The 22,504-nt window shown below is 38.6% G+C and overlaps 1 protein-coding gene across 4 annotated transcripts in view; it reads right to left on the bottom strand.

Moving 5' to 3' along the window:
* The window catches only part of HDAC11 (histone deacetylase 11), a 30,402-nt gene extending 8,886 nt beyond the window's left edge, over positions 1 to 21,516 (bottom strand). Inside the window, exons 1-7 of one of the 4 annotated variants that reach the window (XM_069769852.1) lie at positions 21,498 to 21,516; positions 19,670 to 19,818; positions 16,856 to 16,956; positions 10,352 to 10,468; positions 5,304 to 5,346; positions 3,818 to 3,894; positions 2,000 to 2,062 (exon numbers count right to left, since the gene is read on the bottom strand). In XM_069769852.1, coding sequence (XP_069625953.1) covers positions 2,000 to 2,062; positions 3,818 to 3,894; positions 5,304 to 5,346; positions 10,352 to 10,468; positions 16,856 to 16,956; positions 19,670 to 19,736 — 468 coding nt within the window. In that variant the 5' untranslated portion in view covers positions 19,737 to 19,818; positions 21,498 to 21,516. Of the gene's footprint in view, positions 1 to 1,999; positions 2,063 to 3,817; positions 3,895 to 5,303; positions 5,347 to 10,351; positions 10,469 to 16,855; positions 16,957 to 19,669; positions 19,819 to 21,324; positions 21,342 to 21,497 lie in introns of those variants that run through there. The other 3 variants (XM_069769853.1, XM_069769850.1, XM_069769851.1) reach the window with 3 other exon arrangements.
* Positions 21,517 to 22,504: the final 988 nt, after the last annotated feature.

The following is a 22,504-nucleotide window of genomic DNA, read 5'->3' as shown; positions in this document are numbered from 1 at the left end:
GAGTAATTCAGCCTACAAAGATCTAATTTTTAAAACTCTTCTGTCATTCCGTTATTTATAGTCTTGAAGGTTATTTTGAGGTGTAGAGTTCTGGGGGCTTTGACAGTATCAGTCTGAAGACAGCAGGTTCAAAATCAACATCCTAATATCTCTGTGAAGGTAATTATCATAGATCTCATTGCACATATAAGAAAAATACAACAAAAATTAGAACCCAATTGTCTTCAGCAGCATCACAAAAGCAATCTCTCGTCTTCCAATTGTGCAAAAAAAAGTCACTGTCAACTGCTGGCAGAGATACTGATATTCTTATACAAGGATTAATAAACAAAGCTGACTACAGCTCTTCTGACAATTCAAGCCTTGGTGAGATAAGCAATCCCTGGAAAAATTACAAACACTAAACACCCAACAGTTTAACATATTGTTTAACACCCGGAATTTCTTACAAAAAGATTGTATTGGGTGTAAAGATGGATGCTCAGGAAAAAACTCAGATTCTCAGTATTTCCCCTCCCCCCATTTCTGAATTTAAATAGTATTCTTTTGGCTCTCATTTAGACTTTTTTCCACTAGTATAAAATCATCTTTTCACAGCAATTGCCAAGATAATTTTGTTGAAATCAGTATCATACAGGACCCCAGCCCCTACCCCCAACAGACTGTCATTTAAACTACAAAACCAGACATTTCCACAGATTTAACTCTGTAATTCAGTTACATAATTTATGTCCCTGGACAGTTAAGCTATATTTCTGCTACAGCCTCCCTTCCAAGAATCACTGGGCTGAAGCTAAGTCAATCTGTGTGAAAGAGGAGATGGGAAGCACCAGAATTGCATTTCTTTATGCTAAAAAATGGCAACACCTACTTATTTCTTCAACACCTTTGGCCCACAAATAAACAGTTCATGAACAGAAATCTAGGAATATGAGAGCCTCTGGGTAAACCATTTTCTTATGAAAGGTGAAACTCGCCAATGCACCAAGAACTGGAACGCTTACAAGATGAGAGTATAGATGCATACTTAAAAAGGATCTGCTGAGCTACTACTTCACACACCTCTCATTCCCCAAAGAAAGGAAACAAAGGGGTGATTTAGTGTGCACACTGAGATTACCAGCATGATACCTGAAAATCAAAATACATCCCAAGAAGTTCTTAAAAAACAAAACAAAAAAACACCCCAGAAAACCACAAAAAAAATGCACACCCTGACAGAGATGGCTGAAGAGAATCATGAACACAAAACATCTTTCTATTGCATAATCTGTGTCTTTATTTCATGGTAATTTTAGGATGCCTTAACTTGCAGATAAGAGAAATGACAGAAGATGGAAAATTTGCAGCCATTAGGCTTCCTCACTGTCATGGAGCTACTTAAAATGGTTTATTTACACATAATAAATTATCTCCAATGCTTCAGATTGGACATAATTTTAGTGCATTAACTGCTTTTCTAAAAGTAGTATTTCCCTCCCTTCAGGATTTATTTTGGAAATCCCACCAAAGATGAGATTTGTTCTCAGTACCCACAGTAAATCACTTTACCAGGTGAAGAATGATGTATTCTTTACTTCATTAGCCTTAAGCCAGGCTTTCCATTAAAACACTGAAGGTCAAATTCATCCCCTGCAAAGGTTGCTGCAATGATCATGCATGCTGAACTAACTGTAATTCTGTTTTAAGAGATTCTTGTTTCTTCTGGGATACTGATCTACTCTGGAGACCGTTATGCCTCAGATCAGTATGTAACTCAAAAATATTTTTCCATCTAGCCACATGATGGAGCTACAACTCAGTTTAATTTTACTGAACTGGCTTAACAGCCTTTTGCACCATAAAATAATTAAACAACTGTTCAGTTTCCATCATCTATGATTAACTTTGTATTCTGCAAGTTGACAGTTTATACTACTATTAGAAAAAAATGGTATTTATCACACACTTGTATTTCAAGCAAAACATCTGCACTACTGAATATAAGTAAGCTACTCACCTGATGAGCATCCAGATCAATAATTGTGGCTTTAGATACCCCTTGTACTCTTTCAAATAAGAACTGGATATATAAACAAAGAAAAAGATGGAGAACATTATTAAGTTAGGTGACAGATTGAACTGGAGGCTTGATGCTTGCACAGGATATCACTGTTCTGATTTGAATGTAGAGTGTGCCTCCATTTCATTCGCCAAATAAATGGCTAAATGATTCTAATATATTTAATTACAAAATCCCTAGTTATTTCACATGAAAAAATAATTTTTGTGGTTATACAATAACAAAACCTATACATTTCCACCAGGTGAAATGCACGAAGCATGCATTTCACAGTCATCTGTGCAGGCATCTGCCTACCTATTGAGAAAGTTGGTGGAGACAGGGAAGAAAGAGATTTCTACTCATCTCCTCTTTCTCCCACGAAGTACCAGACACAACATAAGATCAAGGACATGTCTTTCTACAGCATCCTGCACTAACCTGTAACGTGGACTCTGCAAATAAGGCGTAAGCCCAATGTCACTGAAGCCCAGGGCAATAAACCCTTTTGTAGTAATGCTGGCTCTACACAGACATAGCTGGTACATCTCTGCTCTCGCACCAGCCAGACAGAAAAGGACAGGTCCAGCTAGGGATCATCAAGCTTATCGTGGCATTGGTGCCGTCAGAGGCTGGGGTGGAACCAGCAACAGCACGGAGACACCAACAGCAACAACTATGGGTTGGGACAGGGTGAAGCAAGAGCTGCACGAGCCCCAAAACATCGAGGAGCTAACTTCATGAGACACAAACAATAGCACAAGTGAGGCTTATCAGCAGGAAGGGAGAAACAGTCCACTGTGATGGCATCCAACTGTATAAGCATGAAATCTACCATTTAGGAAAAGCTGCTGTAGGGACTGTATGCATTAAAGCCACTTTTAGTAACAGAATTCATTTCTCATTCCACGTCTGTGAAGAAAAAAAATATTTTTTAATTCTTTGAGTCTTAACTTTGACAAGTTACTATCTTTAATATAGACATGCTAAAACCCAAAGATTTTGTACAAACTGTCACCCACTATAATTTCTCAATCTGTATTTTAATGATAGGGAAAATAGAACACTGTGGATTACTTTCCTGCAAATTACCATGTACAGAAATTAGGATGTTATGTCATAGTGTGCTGCAATCACTAGAGCTTTTTTATGTTTGATTATTACTGATACTTTATAAATATTCTAGTATACAAATATACCATAGTACATTTGATAAAAATAAGCCTAATTGCAGAAGGCTCTTGCTTCAGCCTTTCAATGGCTAAATACCAAATGTATTCATCCACATTCAATGATCATTTTGGAGACACTCACATTTTTATTCATAAATCTGAACCAGTCTGAGCACTGTATAGTGCAGCTTGATTCAGAGAGAGGATTTCTGTCTCCGCATTTGTCTTGATTGTAACCACTAAAACTAATGTGGAATTTTCAGGTTCAACTGCAAGGCTAGGATAATTATCATTAAGGATATTAAAAGTCAATCTGGTTTGATTTTGAATGGTTTTTTTACCAAGATGACATTATTAATGCAATTGTAGTGGTTCATATTTACATTCATAATTCTGACCCCTGCAACTCTTCCCTTCCACTTAACAATACTGCATACGCGTTATGTTCTGCAGCATCAAGTACCACACCATTTTCCCATTCCCACCCATCTACAGATGGCTTTATTTTCTCCTATTAAGATGCAAATTAGTTCTTATGAATTTGTGTGGATTTTTTTCCATTTGCACAAATAGTAGAAAATACTGGTTTAAGAGTACTTCTTACCTTTATAGCCAGTGTGATATCAGCATATGCACAAAATCCTCCACCTTTGTCACTTGAACAGTGATGAAAACCACCACCTAAACATAAAAATGTTGAAGAGGTGAAAAGCTAGATACTAAGGAACATTGATGGTCTTTGCAAAGAGACAGAGATCACTTACACATCAGGCACTTTTTTTGCTTTAGCAAATACCACACCTAGAGCTGTTAAACCCTTACCTAGCAATGCAAAACGTCTCACAGGGCTTCTGTACAGATCTTATGTGTGGCCTACCAGACCATCAGGCAAAGGATGCGCAGAAGCCCAGATTAAGAGGAATTGTCCCCGTCATCTAGCAAGCACCCGAAGAACTGAGAAATGTATATATATGTAACACATGGTGCCTCCACGACAAAGCATACTGCTTTGAAAGTTCAACTCCCCCAGGCTGTTGGAGTTGCATAATTAACATTACAGGGCAGGTTGAAAGTTCTTTTCTATGCTGAACATCGGGTCAAAAAAAATACCAAACCAAGAGCTATGGTGTTATTTGCACATGCCATTGTCTTTTGCAAACACTCAGGCCAGAAGAAACTTTTAAGAACTCCTCTTTAAAACACAAACACACATGCTCTTCACATGAAAAAAAGTACTTAGACCTCCCCAGCCCAAAACTTATTTTTAATATAACAAACCAGAACTTTTTACAGAGACACCCACTACAAATATCTAAGCAAGAAACACAAACAAGCTCACGTTATATATCAGTAAATATGACAGGCTTTTGGGTTTGTTTTTAATGTCTATTTAATTTTTAACATTGGATATTCACTCTGCAAAAGATACGTGTAAGAAATAACAGAAAAGTCCCAGAACTGATGAGCTCTGTGAAAAGGACAAGCTAAGTTTTACATGACACAAAATATTGCTTCAATAGTTTACTGGGTTTGCATTGCTATTTACTATGAGCAGGAGAGCAGATTTATATTCACTATATTCTTCATAATTTTTTCATTCAAGTCTTTTTCAGGAAAAACTGCAGAGCCAGATATAGACACTAACTAGTGCAGCCCTGCTCTCCAGCATACCAACCAATCCCTTGATCTGGTATAATATATAAATTAGCTGCTGATAAGATCTACAATAATTATTTTATAATTTAATGAAAACAAATATTTTATTGAAATATTTACATTTACTCCAAATTTTTCCTTATTTTTTTTCCACACAACTTCAATCCAAACACTTTTCCTTATATACGATATCATACCTTTATCCAGTTATCTTTTTTTCTTTCCAAAAATATTTTATTTAATAACGGGTGACAGTGGATAAGAAAACAAATCCAGTACTTTTTCCACTTTTTTCCTTTAGAGTTGACCTTTGTTAAACACAATCCAGTCACATTCTGTTATTATAAACAGAATACACATTGTGCTAAATGAAAATGATATGATTTTAAACACTTTATTTCAAGTATCATTTAATGTACTACATTTGTACTTACCCACATTGATTGCCCAGCCTCTATCAACAGCAAGTTTTCCTGCCTTAAGAAAATTACGGTGAGAACTTCATGAATGAACGAGGCAACCATTTAACACTGTCTGCTTCCACCCCAAATGCAACTCTTGGCAGTCGGACATGCCCATTGAATTTTCAGATGTTTTACCACTGCAGGTCATTCTGCATCAGAGCTCTGAATATGAGCCATACAAAACTATCCTTAGCATAATTAGTTGAAAAAATACTTGATATCTCGTCTTTATTTCATTCTCTGGCAGCTGAACAGATCTAAAACTAACTGCACTTTGCAGAGATGAACACCGACCCCTAGCAGACAAATGAGAAAGGGGAAAGTACAAGTGGTGGCAAGAGTAAAAAGTGAGCAAAAATCTCCCAATATCCTTCCTGTTCATGCAAGAATAGGAGGAATGTAAGCTCAAAATCCTGAAAATACAGATTAACATAGTTTCAGCTGTGGGTGGGGACAGAAAAATGCTACAATATAAAGTGTTCTGTGACTTTTAAATTATATGGCATGCATAGTATAGAATATTACCAATCTTTTCCCCTCCACTACAGAAAAACTATGCCTGTATCTCTCCTTTGAACTCAAATGACATTCAGGGAAGGGAAAGTATTGACAGGAAGAGATACAAAAGGCTTAAATCATGAAATTTTAATTGAAAAACCTGACTTATTTTGGCCTGGAAGAGTCAAGCAAGTGTTTAACTGCAGTATTCCTTAAGTGTCATGTTAAAAAACAGAAGATATTACTAGCCAGAACTATAAATAAATGGGGGGGGGATAAAACCAGATTATTTTTTTCCATAATCACAGAAAGAACATATTACACATCATATATGAAAGTAAGTTTGAACAGTTGAGAATTCTTCATCACCAATATTTACATTTGAACAGTTCTAATTTAGTATTAAGAAAACTACTGGGAAAGTAAACATCATCCTGTTATGAGTGTGCTAACTTACACAAATTAGATCTTGAGAAAAGATTGTAATTTCTGAACTATAAAACCCATTAAGTCACAGGGAAAGCACATTATCTGTGATTTAGCATACTTCCTAGGGATTCCTCACCAAAAAACAATCTTCCCATATTGCTAGAAAATCATTAAAAAGTACAGAAACTCAGCAGGAATTTTCATAATAAACAGGACCATCAGGAATAGCAGAAGATTGTACTTCTGACTGGTACTGTACAAATTTTATTGTATGACAAATCAAAACTGCTTTTAAAAGTACATACCTATTTCCCCATAATGAAAAATTTAAAAAAAAAAGTAAAAATAACAGCATATGGCATCAAAATCAATCCAAAAGTGACCAGTGATGTCATGTGTATTTCAGGAGGCATGACACAAAGGCGTAATAGACAACTAGTGGCTATCTCTTCCACATGACCACATTCATAACTAGTGAACACACTTTAGGAATTAAAGATAACACAAGCACAATGAAAAACATCACAAAACTATATAAAAGTATTGACTAGTTAGAACCAAGTGGAAAAAGACTTCACATACGCGTACTGTCAAGACCCTTAAGAAGTATCAAAGATAGAAATACCAGGAAACTAGACTTTTGTCAATTATTTTTCTCTTCTACCATTTCCTTCATTCCTCATTAATATTGTACAGAAAAAGACAGTGTGGCTATAATAACAGAAGACTCTGCACATTCCTATTCAGACAGGACTTTGCAGACCAGAAACCCCCATCTCAATAATCACTACTGATTGCAGTCAGAAATATGGCACAGAAGAGAGAACTGACCAGGAGTCTGAAGTGATGCTGATGGACTAAATGGAGACAGAACGGAGCTACTTCTTTGAGCGACAACCAAAAATTTTTAAGCACCTTGAACTATATGAACCACATGAAACCAGAATTCTTTCTCTCTACTACTACCCAGTCTATAACATCAGCTTTAAAAAAAAGTCAAACTACCCCCAAACTTCCCAGCAGTCCATTGAAAGCAAGATGACTACACAAATATCAACAAAACCAGTTTGGTGCCATCTCCAGCCCCTGCTGGTAAATTGCCAGGAGAAAGTGTTCCAGGTGGTTTATGCAGATTTGCATTAGGGAGATGCACTGTGTTCCACTTCCATCATCTCTGCTTTTGCCAGTTAACACCTACTAAAGGAGGTAGCACTTTTTGTTATCTAGCCTATTACCATAATCCAGTAAGTCTAAAGATTTATCCATAACCTAGCATGTTCTTTCCAAACTCTATACTTAAGTTGTCCTTAAAGACTGTTTTAACATTTTCAGTAGTTTATCTGGTTTTCTCATGCTTATGCAGACTTTTAGGCTTCAACAAAAGCACCGGATATTGCTACACTGTACAAATGCTTTCACATATTTCCTTACCTCACTATTCTTTCACCTTAATATCTACATCCAAGAAGACAGAGCAACACAAGAGAATTAAAGTAGAATTAGGAAATGGGATTTAAGAGTTGAGAACAGTAGTTGGAGAAACAGAGTCCAAGATAGGCAAGATACATACAACTTTTATTTTATAAAAGAAAGTCATTTCCCACTCGCAAGCCTGAATTAAAACCAGACTCAGCAACATGCAAGGGTACTTAAACATGGTAAATGTCACAGGACTCACTATATTGTCCTCATGATTTAGGAAGAGACTGCTGGCCATTTTTCTTTAACAGCTCAGAGCAATAAGCAGTAGTTAACTCACTGCACACAGACAATTTCAGCATCAATGAGGTGACATTTTAATCTTTCCCTCCACTATCCCCATGTTCAAAAACTTACTGGAAATATTCCTTTGCTACTTCTCTGCTGTGATTAGAACTCTCACCTTTTCCTCCAGTCATAAACAAGATTCTTCTGAGCACATGCATATGTATGTCAATACATTTTTCAACTACTCTGAGTATTTCACAGTACCATGAAGAGCTACATTCCGTAAACACTACATTCCTCATTATTTATAATAAAATGCACCAGTCTGCAACACAGCTCAAACTTGATGATATACTCAAACTTTTCAAAGAGCTCCAGATTCTTAAATATCTATGACCACTGCTTTGGATATTACAAAGGGAGTTAAGATGACATGCTTACAACAATTATATCGCACCATTAGAAGATGTTTCTGAATCTTAACAGTTGATATTTAAGCCCAGTCACAAGTTGGCCAGTCCACTCTATTCCTTTCTCTACTACCTTTTGGTAGCAAAACCAACAAATGGCAGAGTTACTTTTACATACACACTTGCAAATCCAGCAGCTGGATGGGACACAGATTTAACAACAGAGTGCTAAAACACTGAAAGAAATTGCCTTTTTTTTTTTCCCAATAAAGAATCGAGCACTGAGTAGTTCTATCATTAAAAAAGTAAATCCAACAGAAAAGCAGGATATTTCATCTTGACTTAAAATCTGATAACAACTGGCTCTCTCCTTTCATTTCACATAGTAAAACCCAGGAGGGCTGAAACTTAATAGTGCCCAGATCCACTTATACAAGTGATAGTAGCAACAGTTAATCTCACATCAGCGCCACAAAATTAAAGTCTTGGAGAACTGCTTCACCAAACTTTTGGCTCACTCACATTCTCATAGGTCAGACTCAAACAGATTTGACCTTTTTCATTGTTTCTGAAAAACTGTACCGCGGTGCCTTTTATGCAGTAGTCATAGAAGAGCTCTTTACATTATTTATGCCTTTAATGAATTCTTGATACATTCGCAAAGGTAAGCATTTAAAAATAAGAAACCTTGATTCCAGTGCAGATTACTAAGTACCTACATTTCTGTTGACAGAAAGGTGAAGCTACCTATTATTATCCTATTTCTGAGAGTAATGCTATTATTTTATCATTCATTTATGGCTTCACAGTCTTGCTCACCTTTAATATCTAGTAGTTGCAATAAATCATATTCTCATGTCTGGCATAGGCATACTCTGAAAGGTTTGCCAACCCAGAGAATAGTGTTCTTCAATAACTGGCTTCAGAGAGATACAGAAAAAGCAATATGGGCTTCTATCCTTTTCACGTGCACTCACTGTAACAGCTACATTCAGGAAGAGTAGCTAAAATGCAGCAAAGAGCTATTTGTAGCATAATATTAATGATTTCAGATAGGATTATTTGTCTTCCATTTATGTAACTGTTACAGCTCAGTACCTGCAAAGAGACATCAGGACTGTTACCCTCTACTCCCAGCACCATGCTATATAGTTCCTGAACTCTAGCTCTAATATGACAAGGAATGATAAAAAGGGCAGAAGAGGTTCCATTAGTTACCAGTTTACAATTATGAAGGCATCTTTTCCTCAATACATTGTTTAAATAACTAATTCTTGGCTCCAGCTATTAACTGTTTTCTTTCCTCCTACTTCCTCAACATCTCTTATGGCAATTCTCAGGCAAAATTAAATGTCTGGCAACACAGAGCTCTTCTGACCAGAGCATTCATTTAACTAATTAGAGAACAATTCTGTTAAGGTAAAACAGGCTATGTCTCACTTGAGTTCAGCCGAGCTGCTTATGCAGTATTTAAAATAGAAAAAATAGATAGACTAACTTTAATCATTAAAATGAGCCAGGTGATATGATTTTTAAACACTTACCTAGTCTCAAGAGCAACCAAACCATGCTTCTCTTCCCATACAGTACCAAGGTTGTTTGGTAAATCTGTGCTTCAAAAATAGCTTCTATATTATCAATTTTGAAACGTCCCATTCCTAGAATTTGCTTGTATTTGTCAGTTTCTCTATTTGCCCTAAATCCTGCCATATCTATCATTGCTTGCCCAGGCTGCCCCTTACTGTCTTTTCCGCTTCTGCAAATTACAGACCATAAAATCAGGTATGTCCTTCACCTTGGTAGCTGTTAACAAGTGGCAAACTTTGCTCATGTTTAGGACTGTACACTAACTCACTTCCTTCTACAGGCCTCCACAGCTAAGCCTTTGAGTTATACAAAATATTACAACTCACAGGTTTATAGTGTTTTGATCAACAGGTTTAAAAACAATAAAGTGAATCAAGAGCACCTTACCATTATTGTTCCTCCTGTCTGGGTTCGTAGAGGCTTCAACACTTTTCTCTGAACAACGAAATTGGGAAGAAAGGCAACTGGTGGAATTTCTGTGATTGTAGCCACAACAAATGACCACTGCAAGGGGGAAAAAAGTTCCAATTAAATGCAGCCTGTCTTAATGATGACACTTAGATCTCTGATCAGTTGCTATTTACTGAAACGGAGCTCACAGGTCCTTAGCAATATTTTTAATATTTTTAGATAGAAGTGACCACAACAGTATTTACCAGTAACCTCCAAGTAGGTTTGTCCTCGAGTTGTTAACTATGAGAATCATCACTTTCAATCATCATCACTAGGTTTTTCAGATTTTAGTATCAAATGGTAATAAATCAATTTCTCAGCAAGCTGGTATTACAGAAAATCTAATAGGCCAGGGATTGGGAGGAAGAATTGTAAAATGTCCTTCAGCAGTATTAATAGCAAGCTACGCTTGATATATTGTTCAAACCGAAAATATTTTTTCCTGTGTCAAGTCAAAAGGATATACCAAGGAGGAAGGAAAAACAAACAGACAACTCGACTGAGAAGTTCAAATACTTAAGTGAACACACAGTGCAAATTTTAGCATGGAGAACCAATTAAAATTTATTTAGCATATTAAACACTTCTGGAAAATGTTTCAAGGAAATGTTTTGTTAAAAAGTCATATCATCAAGAATACGATTTGAAGGTTAGAACACAAAATATTTGCAATATGTAAATGCTTTTTTTGCAAACACATATAGATTACTTCAAAGAAATTCTACTAACATTGCTACCAGCGATAACACTTCTAAATATATTTCAAAGCGTAAGTCACAAGCAAGAATCTACCTCTTCATCCAATCTGAAATACTCAGGAACAGAGAATTATGAATTTGACACCCTGTACAAGGATTCTGAATAGAACCTATTTTCCTCAACACTAGGAAATTTAACTAGGTTCGGTACATTCGTTGCCCAATTGCTGTTAGCTGTCTGTTTACAAATGATAGGATGTATACAAGTGGTCAATTTTAAGCAAAGACAATCACATGCCAATTTCAGGGTACTCTGATACTCAGAAAAACTTAAGCTACTTTGGCTTCTCAGTTATCAATATTTCAGCTACAAACTACTATTGGGTGGGGTGGCATTATTCATAAAGTTCTTAAGTACTAACTATATTTTGTCAACAATTCATTTTAAGCTCTTACTACTTTTGTTTGTAAGACAGTATTCTGTTACCATACTATCAGGTCTCCATCATTAACAAAGTGCTTTGATTATTTTGTAATACAGTCAATCTTGATATAGTCCTTTTGCAAGATATTTTAGCTTTTAAACAAGTATAATGTAAAAAAAACTAGATTCAATCCTCTTGTTCTAATATAGAATTGAAAAGGTCACATTTGCATAAAATAAATTTTGATCTCAGATGTGAACAATGATAACGAAATTGCAGAAAGTTTTAACACAGTTTAAAAAAAATTTTAATCTCAACAGGAAGAAGTGGGAGCAATAAAGACTCAAATCAACATGTATGCTGCTGCAGGTTTTTAAGTGAATGCAAGAAATCCGTACATGGTATGAGTAAAGGGTAAGCAAAGCTTTCTATTTGCAGCTGAAGACATTTACAGAACAGTGCCAAGCCCAAAGACATTCACTGCTCCAGACTTAGTCCTTTACTGTGTTTATGTAATACCTAACATACCAGGGAGAAGTCATTTGACTGTGAGGAAAGTCTTGGGGTTCAAAAATGCAGCTATAGACTAATGAAAATGCTTCTCAAAAAACACCACAATAGTAATTGAGAAATATATTGCCTGAAACTGTGGACAGTTTTGCACTTCTTTTCTTCAATGTGCTAATTTTGTTTTCCAACATTTCCTGCAATAAATTCTCTGAGCAGCTATGTATATACTTGAAAAAGAAATCAAAAGGAATTGGTTTTATATAATTGTATACTTTTTGTTGTTGTAAAAATAAAAAATTATTTTGAATGAGGACAACATTAATTACGTTTTCCAGGCTGTCAGTTGGCTTCCATAACACAACTCTTTACACATATTAGTTTCCTTTCATATAGAACAAACCCTTCAATTTTTTTTTTTTAATCACTATTTTTTGCATTCAAATTGCATATATCAGAATAATATCAGTTACTATTTCTTTTGGTAGATACTTGCTCTCACTCAGCCATCATCAAGATACTGATTCTCTAATAAAGTTTTGTAGCCATCTAATTATATAACTTAACAGAAATTAAAACTTGGCCTGGATTCAGGGAAGAGTAATAATCATATATAAACACTATTCAATAACATGCCTTCACTTATTCTTTTTAGTTATCAACTCCATTTAACTCTTTCTTTCTTTCTGTTGCCAATATCATAAGATCTTTTAAATTATTTACCTTCCTGTATTTTGGATAAATAATGCAATGTATGAATTTAAGTTTCAATTTTTTCTTAAAAGGAATAAAGATGTCCGGTTAACCCTTAACCAGGTATATTTTCCTTTAATACATGCCTCCTACCAAATTAACTACTACGCAATATCATTAAATGTGGCTAAGTGTAACACTATACCAAGATGCTACATTCAAAAAAAACCCGAAACCAAAATGAAACAAACAAACAGAAAAACCCACACAACTTCAAGAGTTCTTTATTTTCCTTGCTTAAGTCCAAACTCCATAATAACATATATATAATGAGGATATTCTTGCAGGACTTTACTTATAAAGTATTATTACTATTAACTTTAATTCCTTCACTATAAAAACTCTTAGTAAGTTTAAATGACTTCACAAATTATTTCAGATTATTAGGGTTCAAGGACTAAAAGTTAAACTGAAAAACTAATATTACGAACATAAAACTAAAGTACCTGCTTTTATGCTGACACATCCTGGATTAATACAAACAGCACATTAATGATCAAAACCAACCTCTGATGAACTGCCTTTTAAGTTACACATTCATAGTATTCCAGCATTTTAAAATACCCAACAACACGTTAAATTTAAAAAAAATATGCAATCTTGTTCTTTACTACCTAAATTTAAACCGTGCTTAAAGCTTTGCTAAGTTCCTGGAGCTAGTCGCAGCTTCAAGGGAAAATCCATGGATTTACAAATCCAACACCAAGCAACTAACCTGATTTTATATTTAGAAGCTTGCCTGGGACAAAGCTATTTGGGTCCATTATTTCCTAATAAAGAAAGTATGTTTTTAGCTTGAATTAACTTAAAATAAAATCATAAAGGAGAGTAGGAAGTTTGCAATTTTCACAAAAGTTTCCAAGTCAAGGTATGAAGGCACTATTATCATTAGGAATAAGATACTGCACTGGTAGAAACAAATGATAGCCGGGTGACACACCCAAGAAAACAAACCAACCAAGAAATAATACTGGTGCATCAGTCTCCCAACCAATGAGTTGGAAATATTAAAAGTAAAGAAGCAAATCACTGTTAACCAAATGCCACCTTATCCTTAAGAGGTTTACTAGTTGCTTCAGCTGCAAAGAGTGCCCTATAGCATTTGCACAGCAGTGTAAATACTGAAACCTGTCAGACCTTGTTCCCTATGACTAAGTATTCTTGTTAGCGTTTTCTCCAAACATACTCAAATATCATTACCTTTAAAATAACATTTTTGTATATTCCTACAGACCTCTGCCTGACACATTAACATCTGCATGACTATTTCGGTAAAAGGTATCAAATTCATTTACCTGCTCTCATGACCTTTTAAATTAACATTTTACAGCAAACTACCACTCGCCTTCATATATTTTTCACCAATGAAGTTCAGAAAAATTGAGCAAGGAAAAAGCACAATGTAGGGAGCAAACAGAGACAACAGATGACAGTACAAGAACTGCATGAACCGAGGAACTGGACAGGGGAATTTCAAGGACTTCTGAAGGTGCCCGTTTTATCCAAACCAAACCCATATGTTTTCAGGTGCCAAGTCACCTGTGGTCACTTACGGAATGCACACAGCCCAAGATGCCTTCTGTGCTGGCTGAACCGATTATTTTATGAGCCTGCTTCTACTGCCTTTATTCCCGAGAGCCCTACCACCTTGCCCAGGCACACTGCCAATACCACCATACAGCAAAGAGGCAGGTACCTCTGGTCTCTTGGCAGATGCACTCACATGACCAGGCAAGAGTCAAAGTACACAAGCACTTGAACACCAGACAACACTCCCTATAATCACATCAATCCACTTTTTCCTAGGCATAAAAATTTACATTTCTAATAAAGTGCTTAACTTTTTATTTTTAACCTACACAATTTGCAAATACATAAAAGAGATTAAAATTTCTGAGTTCAATTGATCACCTGTTTTGGATCACTTTCAGAAAAGCACATCTTGCATTCCAATGGTCTGAAACTAGCTTTAACCTCATTGCCTATCTCCTTCCAAAATTTCAGAAAGCTGATATGCAGGAAAATAATTATTTTATGTAACACTAGAAAAAAGCAGTAAGTGGAAAAGTACTGCAAGCAAATTATCTGAAGTCCAGTCATTACCTTAGAGATCTAAATTCTTCAAAGGAATAACTGAGGGGGAATCACCTGAATTCAAAAGGCGGCCAAATTTTGTTGTAAGGACTAGTCATGTTACCTAAAACAGGGAAACAGGGAGACTCTTCCTTCCAACACAGAACTAATTGCCAGTACTGCTTGATCTACTTCATGCACACCATCTGTTTCCCTTCGACCAACCCCCAGCCAGCTTCTTCAGCTGCTGCTAAGATACCAAACACCACCTCTTCTTGCAAGTGTATGGAATTTCCTACCAAATTCATGCTCAAATTTTAAATGAATACTCAAGTGATCTAATTATTTTAAGAGACCTAGGCATTCCCAGAAATGCAAGCACCTTTGTACTCTTTAGAGCTGATCTAACACAAAACTATACCATTTTTTGGTGGATCTGTATTTGTCTGGATTAAAAAAAAAAAAATATAAAAAATAGCACAATAGACTTTGGATAACGCAATACAGAGGATACCCAGGGCCTTTTCATGTCTCACCATATTATTTTTTGTTTGCAACTAAGCACTTTTATCTTCACTGCTTGGTGGGAGTTTGCTGGCATGACTAATACAACATCTTCCAGTTTCTACAGTTGCAGGAAATATTCTCTCAAGAAAAGGGGAAATGAGAGATACACAGTTAATCACATCTGAATGCACATGACAGTACTGGTTTTGAACACCAAGACACAAGTTATACAGACAATTCCCTGTGTAGCCATCCTGTAGGTACTAAAAATATTATTATGGTATTCCAAACTGAGCTATGCACATTACACCCTGCTTCAAAGAAGTGATTCAGTAAAAAGAGGTGGGTGGTTCTATGGAATTAAAAGCTCAATATCAAGAATAGCTGCAGTGAGATCAAATCTAATGATGTATGAAATTGCATGTAACTTTATAGCACAGAATGAAGAAATGTAAGAGAACTCAGAAAAGGAGTAAGAGTGAAAAAAGTTCACACAAATAATAGATCCCTTACACAGAAAAATAAAACATTCCAGAAATAGCAATACAAGGACTCTCACTGTGGAAGGGCAAAGATGACTCAAAATAACTTCTTTTGAATTATGAAATGGAAGAGGATTTCTCATACAAATCCCTTCTCTGCCCTCCAAGTAAAGAGTTGCAAAACAAAAGCTATGTCACCTGTGCTCACCTACTATCCAATGCCACCTACAGATGACCGAATATATTCAGAAACAGAGATCTCATGTTTATGTTTTAAAGTTAAATTGAAGTATAACAAATGGATGTTTCATTTAGAAATACCCAGTGAATGCTCTTTACACCCTGTGAATATGTAATCCTGTATGAGCTGGTAGTGGAAACCTTCACACACAGATAACATGCAAGGTTATGCCCCTACATTGATCTTTAAACTCTCTCCATATTCCACCGATACAGGCAGTGTCTAAGTATGAAGCCAGTACTTCCCACCACAACGGACTGACAACAGAATCCCTACGTGGATGCTCTTTTGAGATTACATAAACCCCAAACCCATAAAGCAATCCTTGCAAAAAACACATCCAATAAAGTACTCCATTTTAGTGCTCTCCAATGTATTTTCGATTTCAGAACCATATTTTACTAGAGTAAATCAAAACTTACACTTTTGAAGACTAAAACCCTGGTACTAAGGAGAATATTATTTACATCTCAAACATTAAAATTTTCCTTATGTTCATTTAACTTTACTGAAATATCATTTCAGGTCACCCATATAACATCGTAGACCCTCTTTCCCCTCCACCCCTCTTTAGTGCAAATTGCCTACTATTTCTATGTTTTTCTTTCAGTATTCTCAATGACAATCTTATCAAAATACACCATTCTACAATCTGTAAAAGTTCATTCTGTAACAAATAGAGTAGGATATCTGTTGCCTTTGACACTAATTCTAGACAGTTTGCTTGAAAAACACATTAATAAGTACAGCACCTTTAATTTATTAAGGTAGCGCCTTGTGTGAACAACCAAGAGATCTTCATCAGTAGCTTCCCGTGCCTGTACAATCAAGTCATCTGCAATTAGTTTTTCTTCTGAAACAGGAGAGAAATAACAATTGGCATTGTATACCATCACTTAACTTCCCATATTCCACCCTGCCAAAGAAGCTACTTTGACCATGATGCAATAACTTCATCTGTTATGTAAATCACTGAAACAACTTTTGTTTACTCAGTGTTTACAAATTATCCGAATACAAACCCGCTACACATGTAAGCTATTAAGGGAGCGTGTATATGATAAATATTGTTTACAGACAGTTTTCAGAGTGGAATCAGGGTAACTTCTTGTTTAAACTGAAAGAGAGGACAGGTAGTGACAGAGGATGGACATGCACAAAAGAATTACAGGACTCCTTACAGTCTAGGGCTTGATACACTGGGGAAATCCTGGTGCTCATACCATCAAATATTCACTATTCCTTAACATGCTTTAAGAAACTCTACAGTTGATACTAGTATTTAATTCCCTAAATCAGAGGAGAATAAAAAAAATTAATCAAAATTCAAAACAAAATAATTGCTTGGATGTTCACAGAAGCAAACTTACACTTCATTAGGATATTTGTCACACCCCTACCTCCATTTAATTTCAAGAAATACCAATGACCAGCTATTAATTCTCCCTCTTAGAGACCAAAAGATAGTTTATTTAAAAACCTAGTTTTATAAGAGCAAGTTACAAACATCAGTCCAAGATTTCAGAATGTGATCAAAGATAATATGTTCGAATGCATACATCTGGATATACTTGCCAGAAAGTTCAAGTTAGGGTCAACTAAAAAAGCCACACAGTGCAGAAAAACAACATTGCTTTGCACATGATCACTACAAACACCAAATATAAGGCATCATGCTGATCTTCCCAGACAAATTTTGATATTTAATTGCTGCACAGCTGCAGCCTTCTAAGACTGTACCTTTTATCCAATTTTACTCTTGGAGGAGGAAGAAAACAACTCTCACATGTGAGAGATTTTGTTCTGAAGTGTTATACAAGAACAGCACCTGCAACAATATTTGTTTTGGCAAGCTTACGTTTCTCCTGACTGAGGCTTGAGAAACATTTCATTCATTCATTGGTGTCAGACAGAAAGCCAAGCTACTAACAGTTTCATTCTTGAGGAAGGAGAAGGTAAGCGTAAAAAGATTTTCACTGGTGATTTTCTAGAACGTGATAGGGAAAAGCGTAGGTCAGCTGTTGCCAGGAGTTGCTACAGAGCCAGAGAAAACCAAGAGCACCCTGGGGTATCCTGTGGCTTCTTTCTCCTTTACAAAGCAAGGGGAGTAAAGTGATTGGGAAAACTAATTTTCTGTGAAAGACTGAGAATAAAGAGTGGGCGCTTAACACAGAAAAGAGCTAGAGGAAAAGACTTTACACAGAGAAGGAGCAGAAAGGCAAAGCTTTTGATTAATTAAGAAAATAGTCATGGAACCCAAGACTTAATTGTTTAAGGTTATTAGAGGGAAGATCCAAAACTCAGGTACTAAATGGAGTGTTAGAATTCATTTAACCAAGGTTAAATGAATACAAGGCAGCCTAAAATTGGAAGGGCAATACTTAACTGCAAAAAATATCAGCTGAAGGAGTCATTAGGAGCACATAAATGGAAGAGGCCTGGCTCTCAGACAACCTTTGTCTTGGCAAGAGAAGAAGTTTGGGTTTGGGGGTTTTTTTTTTTTGACTTGATGAGCAAGCTTAAACTTTTAGATGAAGAGATGCCAAGATTTTATAGGCCCTGAACCTAACCTTGGTTCTTACATTTTTATTTCCTTAATGTATTTCTGCCTGTATCTTCCAATTTGTTTAAACAGCTATAATGAGCACCGTCACAAAAAGTTCTGCCTGTCACCAGAGGCGTCTCACAGCTCTTCCGAAACATTATCAGAGTATCATGAGGTTGATAAAGAATGGATTTATAGAAGATGCACTTATCTTTCAGCCTGAAAAGGGCCATTTGCCAGTAGACCGTCTGCAGTTGAAGTTGAATAACTAAGTTACACCCCACAGCAAGCCAGTCATTAACACCTGTAGTTTCACAAGCCAAAAGGAATGCCCCAGTTCCTGCTACATCAGGTGTAAAGCAATGGAACATTCAAATCACAAAGACCAGAAATACTTTAACATGGTCTAAGACATTGCTATGCTCATATTTCTCCTTCCTCCTTTTTAGCCACAGTCTTGTAAAGCTCTGGGCCAGACTGAAATGAACCAAACTAGTTACTCTGATTAGTATTAGTCATTCCTCTGGGGAGAGCAAATCATTTAATGAGCTTGAATTTTCAATCACATTTCATGAGTTTCACTCTACACAGACACAACGGAGCTGAAACCAAAACTGTGGGTTTATTTAGTGGAGCAGGCTAGAAAATACATTTTCAATGGACTGTGAAAAAAACCTTTGTATTAAAAAACCCTGGTGTAGGATGTTTGCTCTAACATTACAATGTCATCTTTTAAGTACCGCATAGAAAGATCTTCAACAATGCGTAACACATGACATCCAACCCACCTCAGAAACCCTACGATCAATTTAACTTGCTAAGATTTAAGTCTGCAAATATATCAGAAAACTAAAGCACTCCAAATATGATTAAAGAGCGTAGCTTAAATCTACACAATGAGCAATGAAGATGCACAGTCACTATTATATTAGCAATTATTAACATAGGTCTGCACTAACTACATGATTTCTATTAGCTTTTGTGCAAATGTTGGTCTAAGAGGTACCTTCTGTTATTTTACCTTTCAAGAAATTGATTACTTTTCCCCATTTCCCTGCATCGAATGGATGCAGTTTCTCAAGTCCCATGAACGTGATGTTGTAGTCTGGAGAATATACGATAGGGCAGCATGGTGATGGAGGATCCTCATACAACTCGGTTCTGTGAGGCCTTGAAAAGCAAAAAACAAATTAGTCACCATTTTTAGCAACTATTTACGAAGTTGACCATTTTTCACTAAAATCCCAAATTACCAATTAGAGTCCTCATTAATACCAACTTTACATTAGGAAGGACTCCTGAAGATGCTATTTCCAACGGTTACTGAAGGAAACACTCGGCTGTTTAACTGCTCTTCAGCAGTAAGGTCAGGGATAGTAACATCCCTCGCTTCCAACCAGTACAGTTATACTCCTGAACTAACCAGCAGTGGGGGAAAAAAAAAAAAAAAACACCAAAAATGAAGACTGAAGAATGTACATTAACGAATTATGCATATGAAGTTCATCGCAGACAATAATTAATGGAAACATTTGCTTCTCTCCACTTGTCTTTCCAAGTTCATGAAGGGGCATCTCTACCTTAGAAGGCGCATCCAGTTTTCCAGACAACATAACCTTCAACAAATACATTACTAGACGTACCTTTTAAAGCCTGTATCAAAACACCATTAAAAAAAACAAACCACACTGCTCCTACACATGATACTTCTAACAAGGCAAGGCTGGAAAGATTTCTAGGGTCCTTTCCTAGGAGCAACAGGTTATTTTGTGACCAGCTCAGCAACAGTAAAGAGGCCTGGGTTTGTATCTGCACAGCATACAACCACAGGACATGCTCTCAACTCTAGATCTCATGCCTGTAACCCTTAACCAATACTTTCCTTTACCCTCCCTCCAAATTCTTGTACTCTCCAAATACAAGGAGAGGCGGCACAGCCAGCCCAGAGCCCTGGCTCACAGAGCAGGTGAGCAATGCCGTGCTCTGCATTTACAAACGCGGACGCCGATCACTCGGCGGACACCTGCGCACACACGGGTCAGCAGACGGGCTGAACCCCAGAGGCGATTCCCTGCTCACGCTCAGCCTGCTCCGCCAGCCGTGGCCTCCCTTCTCTGCCCCAAACCCCGTGTTGCCGAGTTACGCCGAGACCCATCTTGCTCCCCCAAATTTAGCAGAAGCCTGCAAAAAGGCTTCACAGCTTACCGAGCGAGACAGAAGGGTCTTTTGTCAGGGGAACAATACAAACAGAACCCCCCTTATTTCCAGCCTAGATATGCCCCCAAATACCCTTTTAAGCCCCAGCGAAAAACAAAACAGAGCAAGAAACCAAACACGAAGACAAAGGCCGCTTTTCAGCGGAGCCCGCAGCCCCGCTCCACGCACAGCGCCCACGAGCAGCGCCAGGGCCCGCTCCCTCCATCCTCCCCTCGTCCCGCCCCACAGAAGGCAGCTTTAACCGAAGGCCACCCGCCACCCCCGCCCGCCGCTCCGCCCCGCTCCTCTCCCTCCCTGCCCGCCCGCCAGCCGGGCCTCGCTCCCCCGGGGGGGGCTGAGGGAAGGGGACGGCCCCGCGCCCTGCCTACAGCCCGACACCTCACGCCCCGGGGCCGGGTGCCCTCAGCGCCCGCCCGGGGCCGACTCCGACGCCGGTTCCAGGCGGCCGAAGCGGCCCACCTGCCGGGACGGGGCTGCGGAGCGAAGAGGCGCTGCCGCAGCCCCAGGCCGCCGCCCCTCGCGGCCCTGCCGCCCGGGCCCTCCTCCTCCTCCTCCTCCCCCTCCCCGCCGCCGCCGCCTCAGGGTCGCGCCCGGCCGCGGTACTCACATCCCTCCCCCCCCCCCGGCCCCACCGGTGCCTTCCGCGGACGCGCCGGCCAGGCCGCGCAGGCTGCGGGGCGGCCCACGGCCCGGCACCCACAGCGCCAGCGGCCCCGCCCCGCCGCGGGGCGGAGACACGGAGGGGCCGGCCCGGAGCCCCCGCGGGGCCGGGGCGCTGGCAGCCCGGCGGCGGGCGGAGGGGGGCGCGGCGGCGGGGCGGCCGTGAGGCGGGGAGGAAGAGGGGTCGTGGCGGCGGGAAGGCGCTTGTAAGGCCGGCTTACGGGTGGGAGCGAGCTGCGGGACCGCCGTGAGGGACGGGACGGTACAGGACCCAACGGGGAAGGGATTTGGTGAAGGGGACCGAGAGGTCGCGGCGGGGAAGCAGCCGGTCTGATGGTGTGGGAGTGGGAAAGGCGGAGAAGAACCACCGACACTCGGGTTCTGACATCAGCTGCTGCCGTCATTTTCTGTCACGGGCCTCAGAGCGAATCCACCCAAACGGTGCCTTTGGGCAGGAAAATACGATTCCCGTCACAAAATAAAATTAACGCGATACCAGCAGGTGAAGAGACGTAGCAGGTCAGCAGCAGAATGAGGAAGACAAAGGTGAAGCGGTGGTGTTGCCTAACTGAGCGGCGCAACGCGCGCTGATTTCATCGGGTCGGGATCCACCCCAGCAACGCCACCCCTAAATTCAGGCACGCAAGGAAAATAAACTCGTTTCAAGTCAAAAGCCAATTTCTAAGTGTACTTCGCTAATCCTTCTTGAATATCTCCAAAAAGCGTTTCTTACGCAGTTGTGTAGCTAAATCGGTAACACTGTCATGAAAAATGGGCCATCGATAGCGGCGGTATCTACCAAACCAAGGATGAATGTACAGAAGCACTCTTTGTCGTGAGGGGTAATGTCTCTTTATGAGAGTTCCAGATAAATGTCTTCCTTCTTAAAATATGCTGGCTTTGGCTTGGCATTCAGTTTTGATGGATGCCTGGACTTCACCTTGGTATTTATTTAGCAGCGGGAGATTGTTATCCCAAG

Source organism: Haliaeetus albicilla, chromosome 24 (genome assembly GCF_947461875.1).
Source record: "Haliaeetus albicilla chromosome 24, bHalAlb1.1, whole genome shotgun sequence".
NCBI classification, from domain to species: Eukaryota; Metazoa; Chordata; class Aves; order Accipitriformes; family Accipitridae; genus Haliaeetus; species Haliaeetus albicilla.
This window is presented reverse-complemented; position numbering and strand designations above follow the sequence as displayed.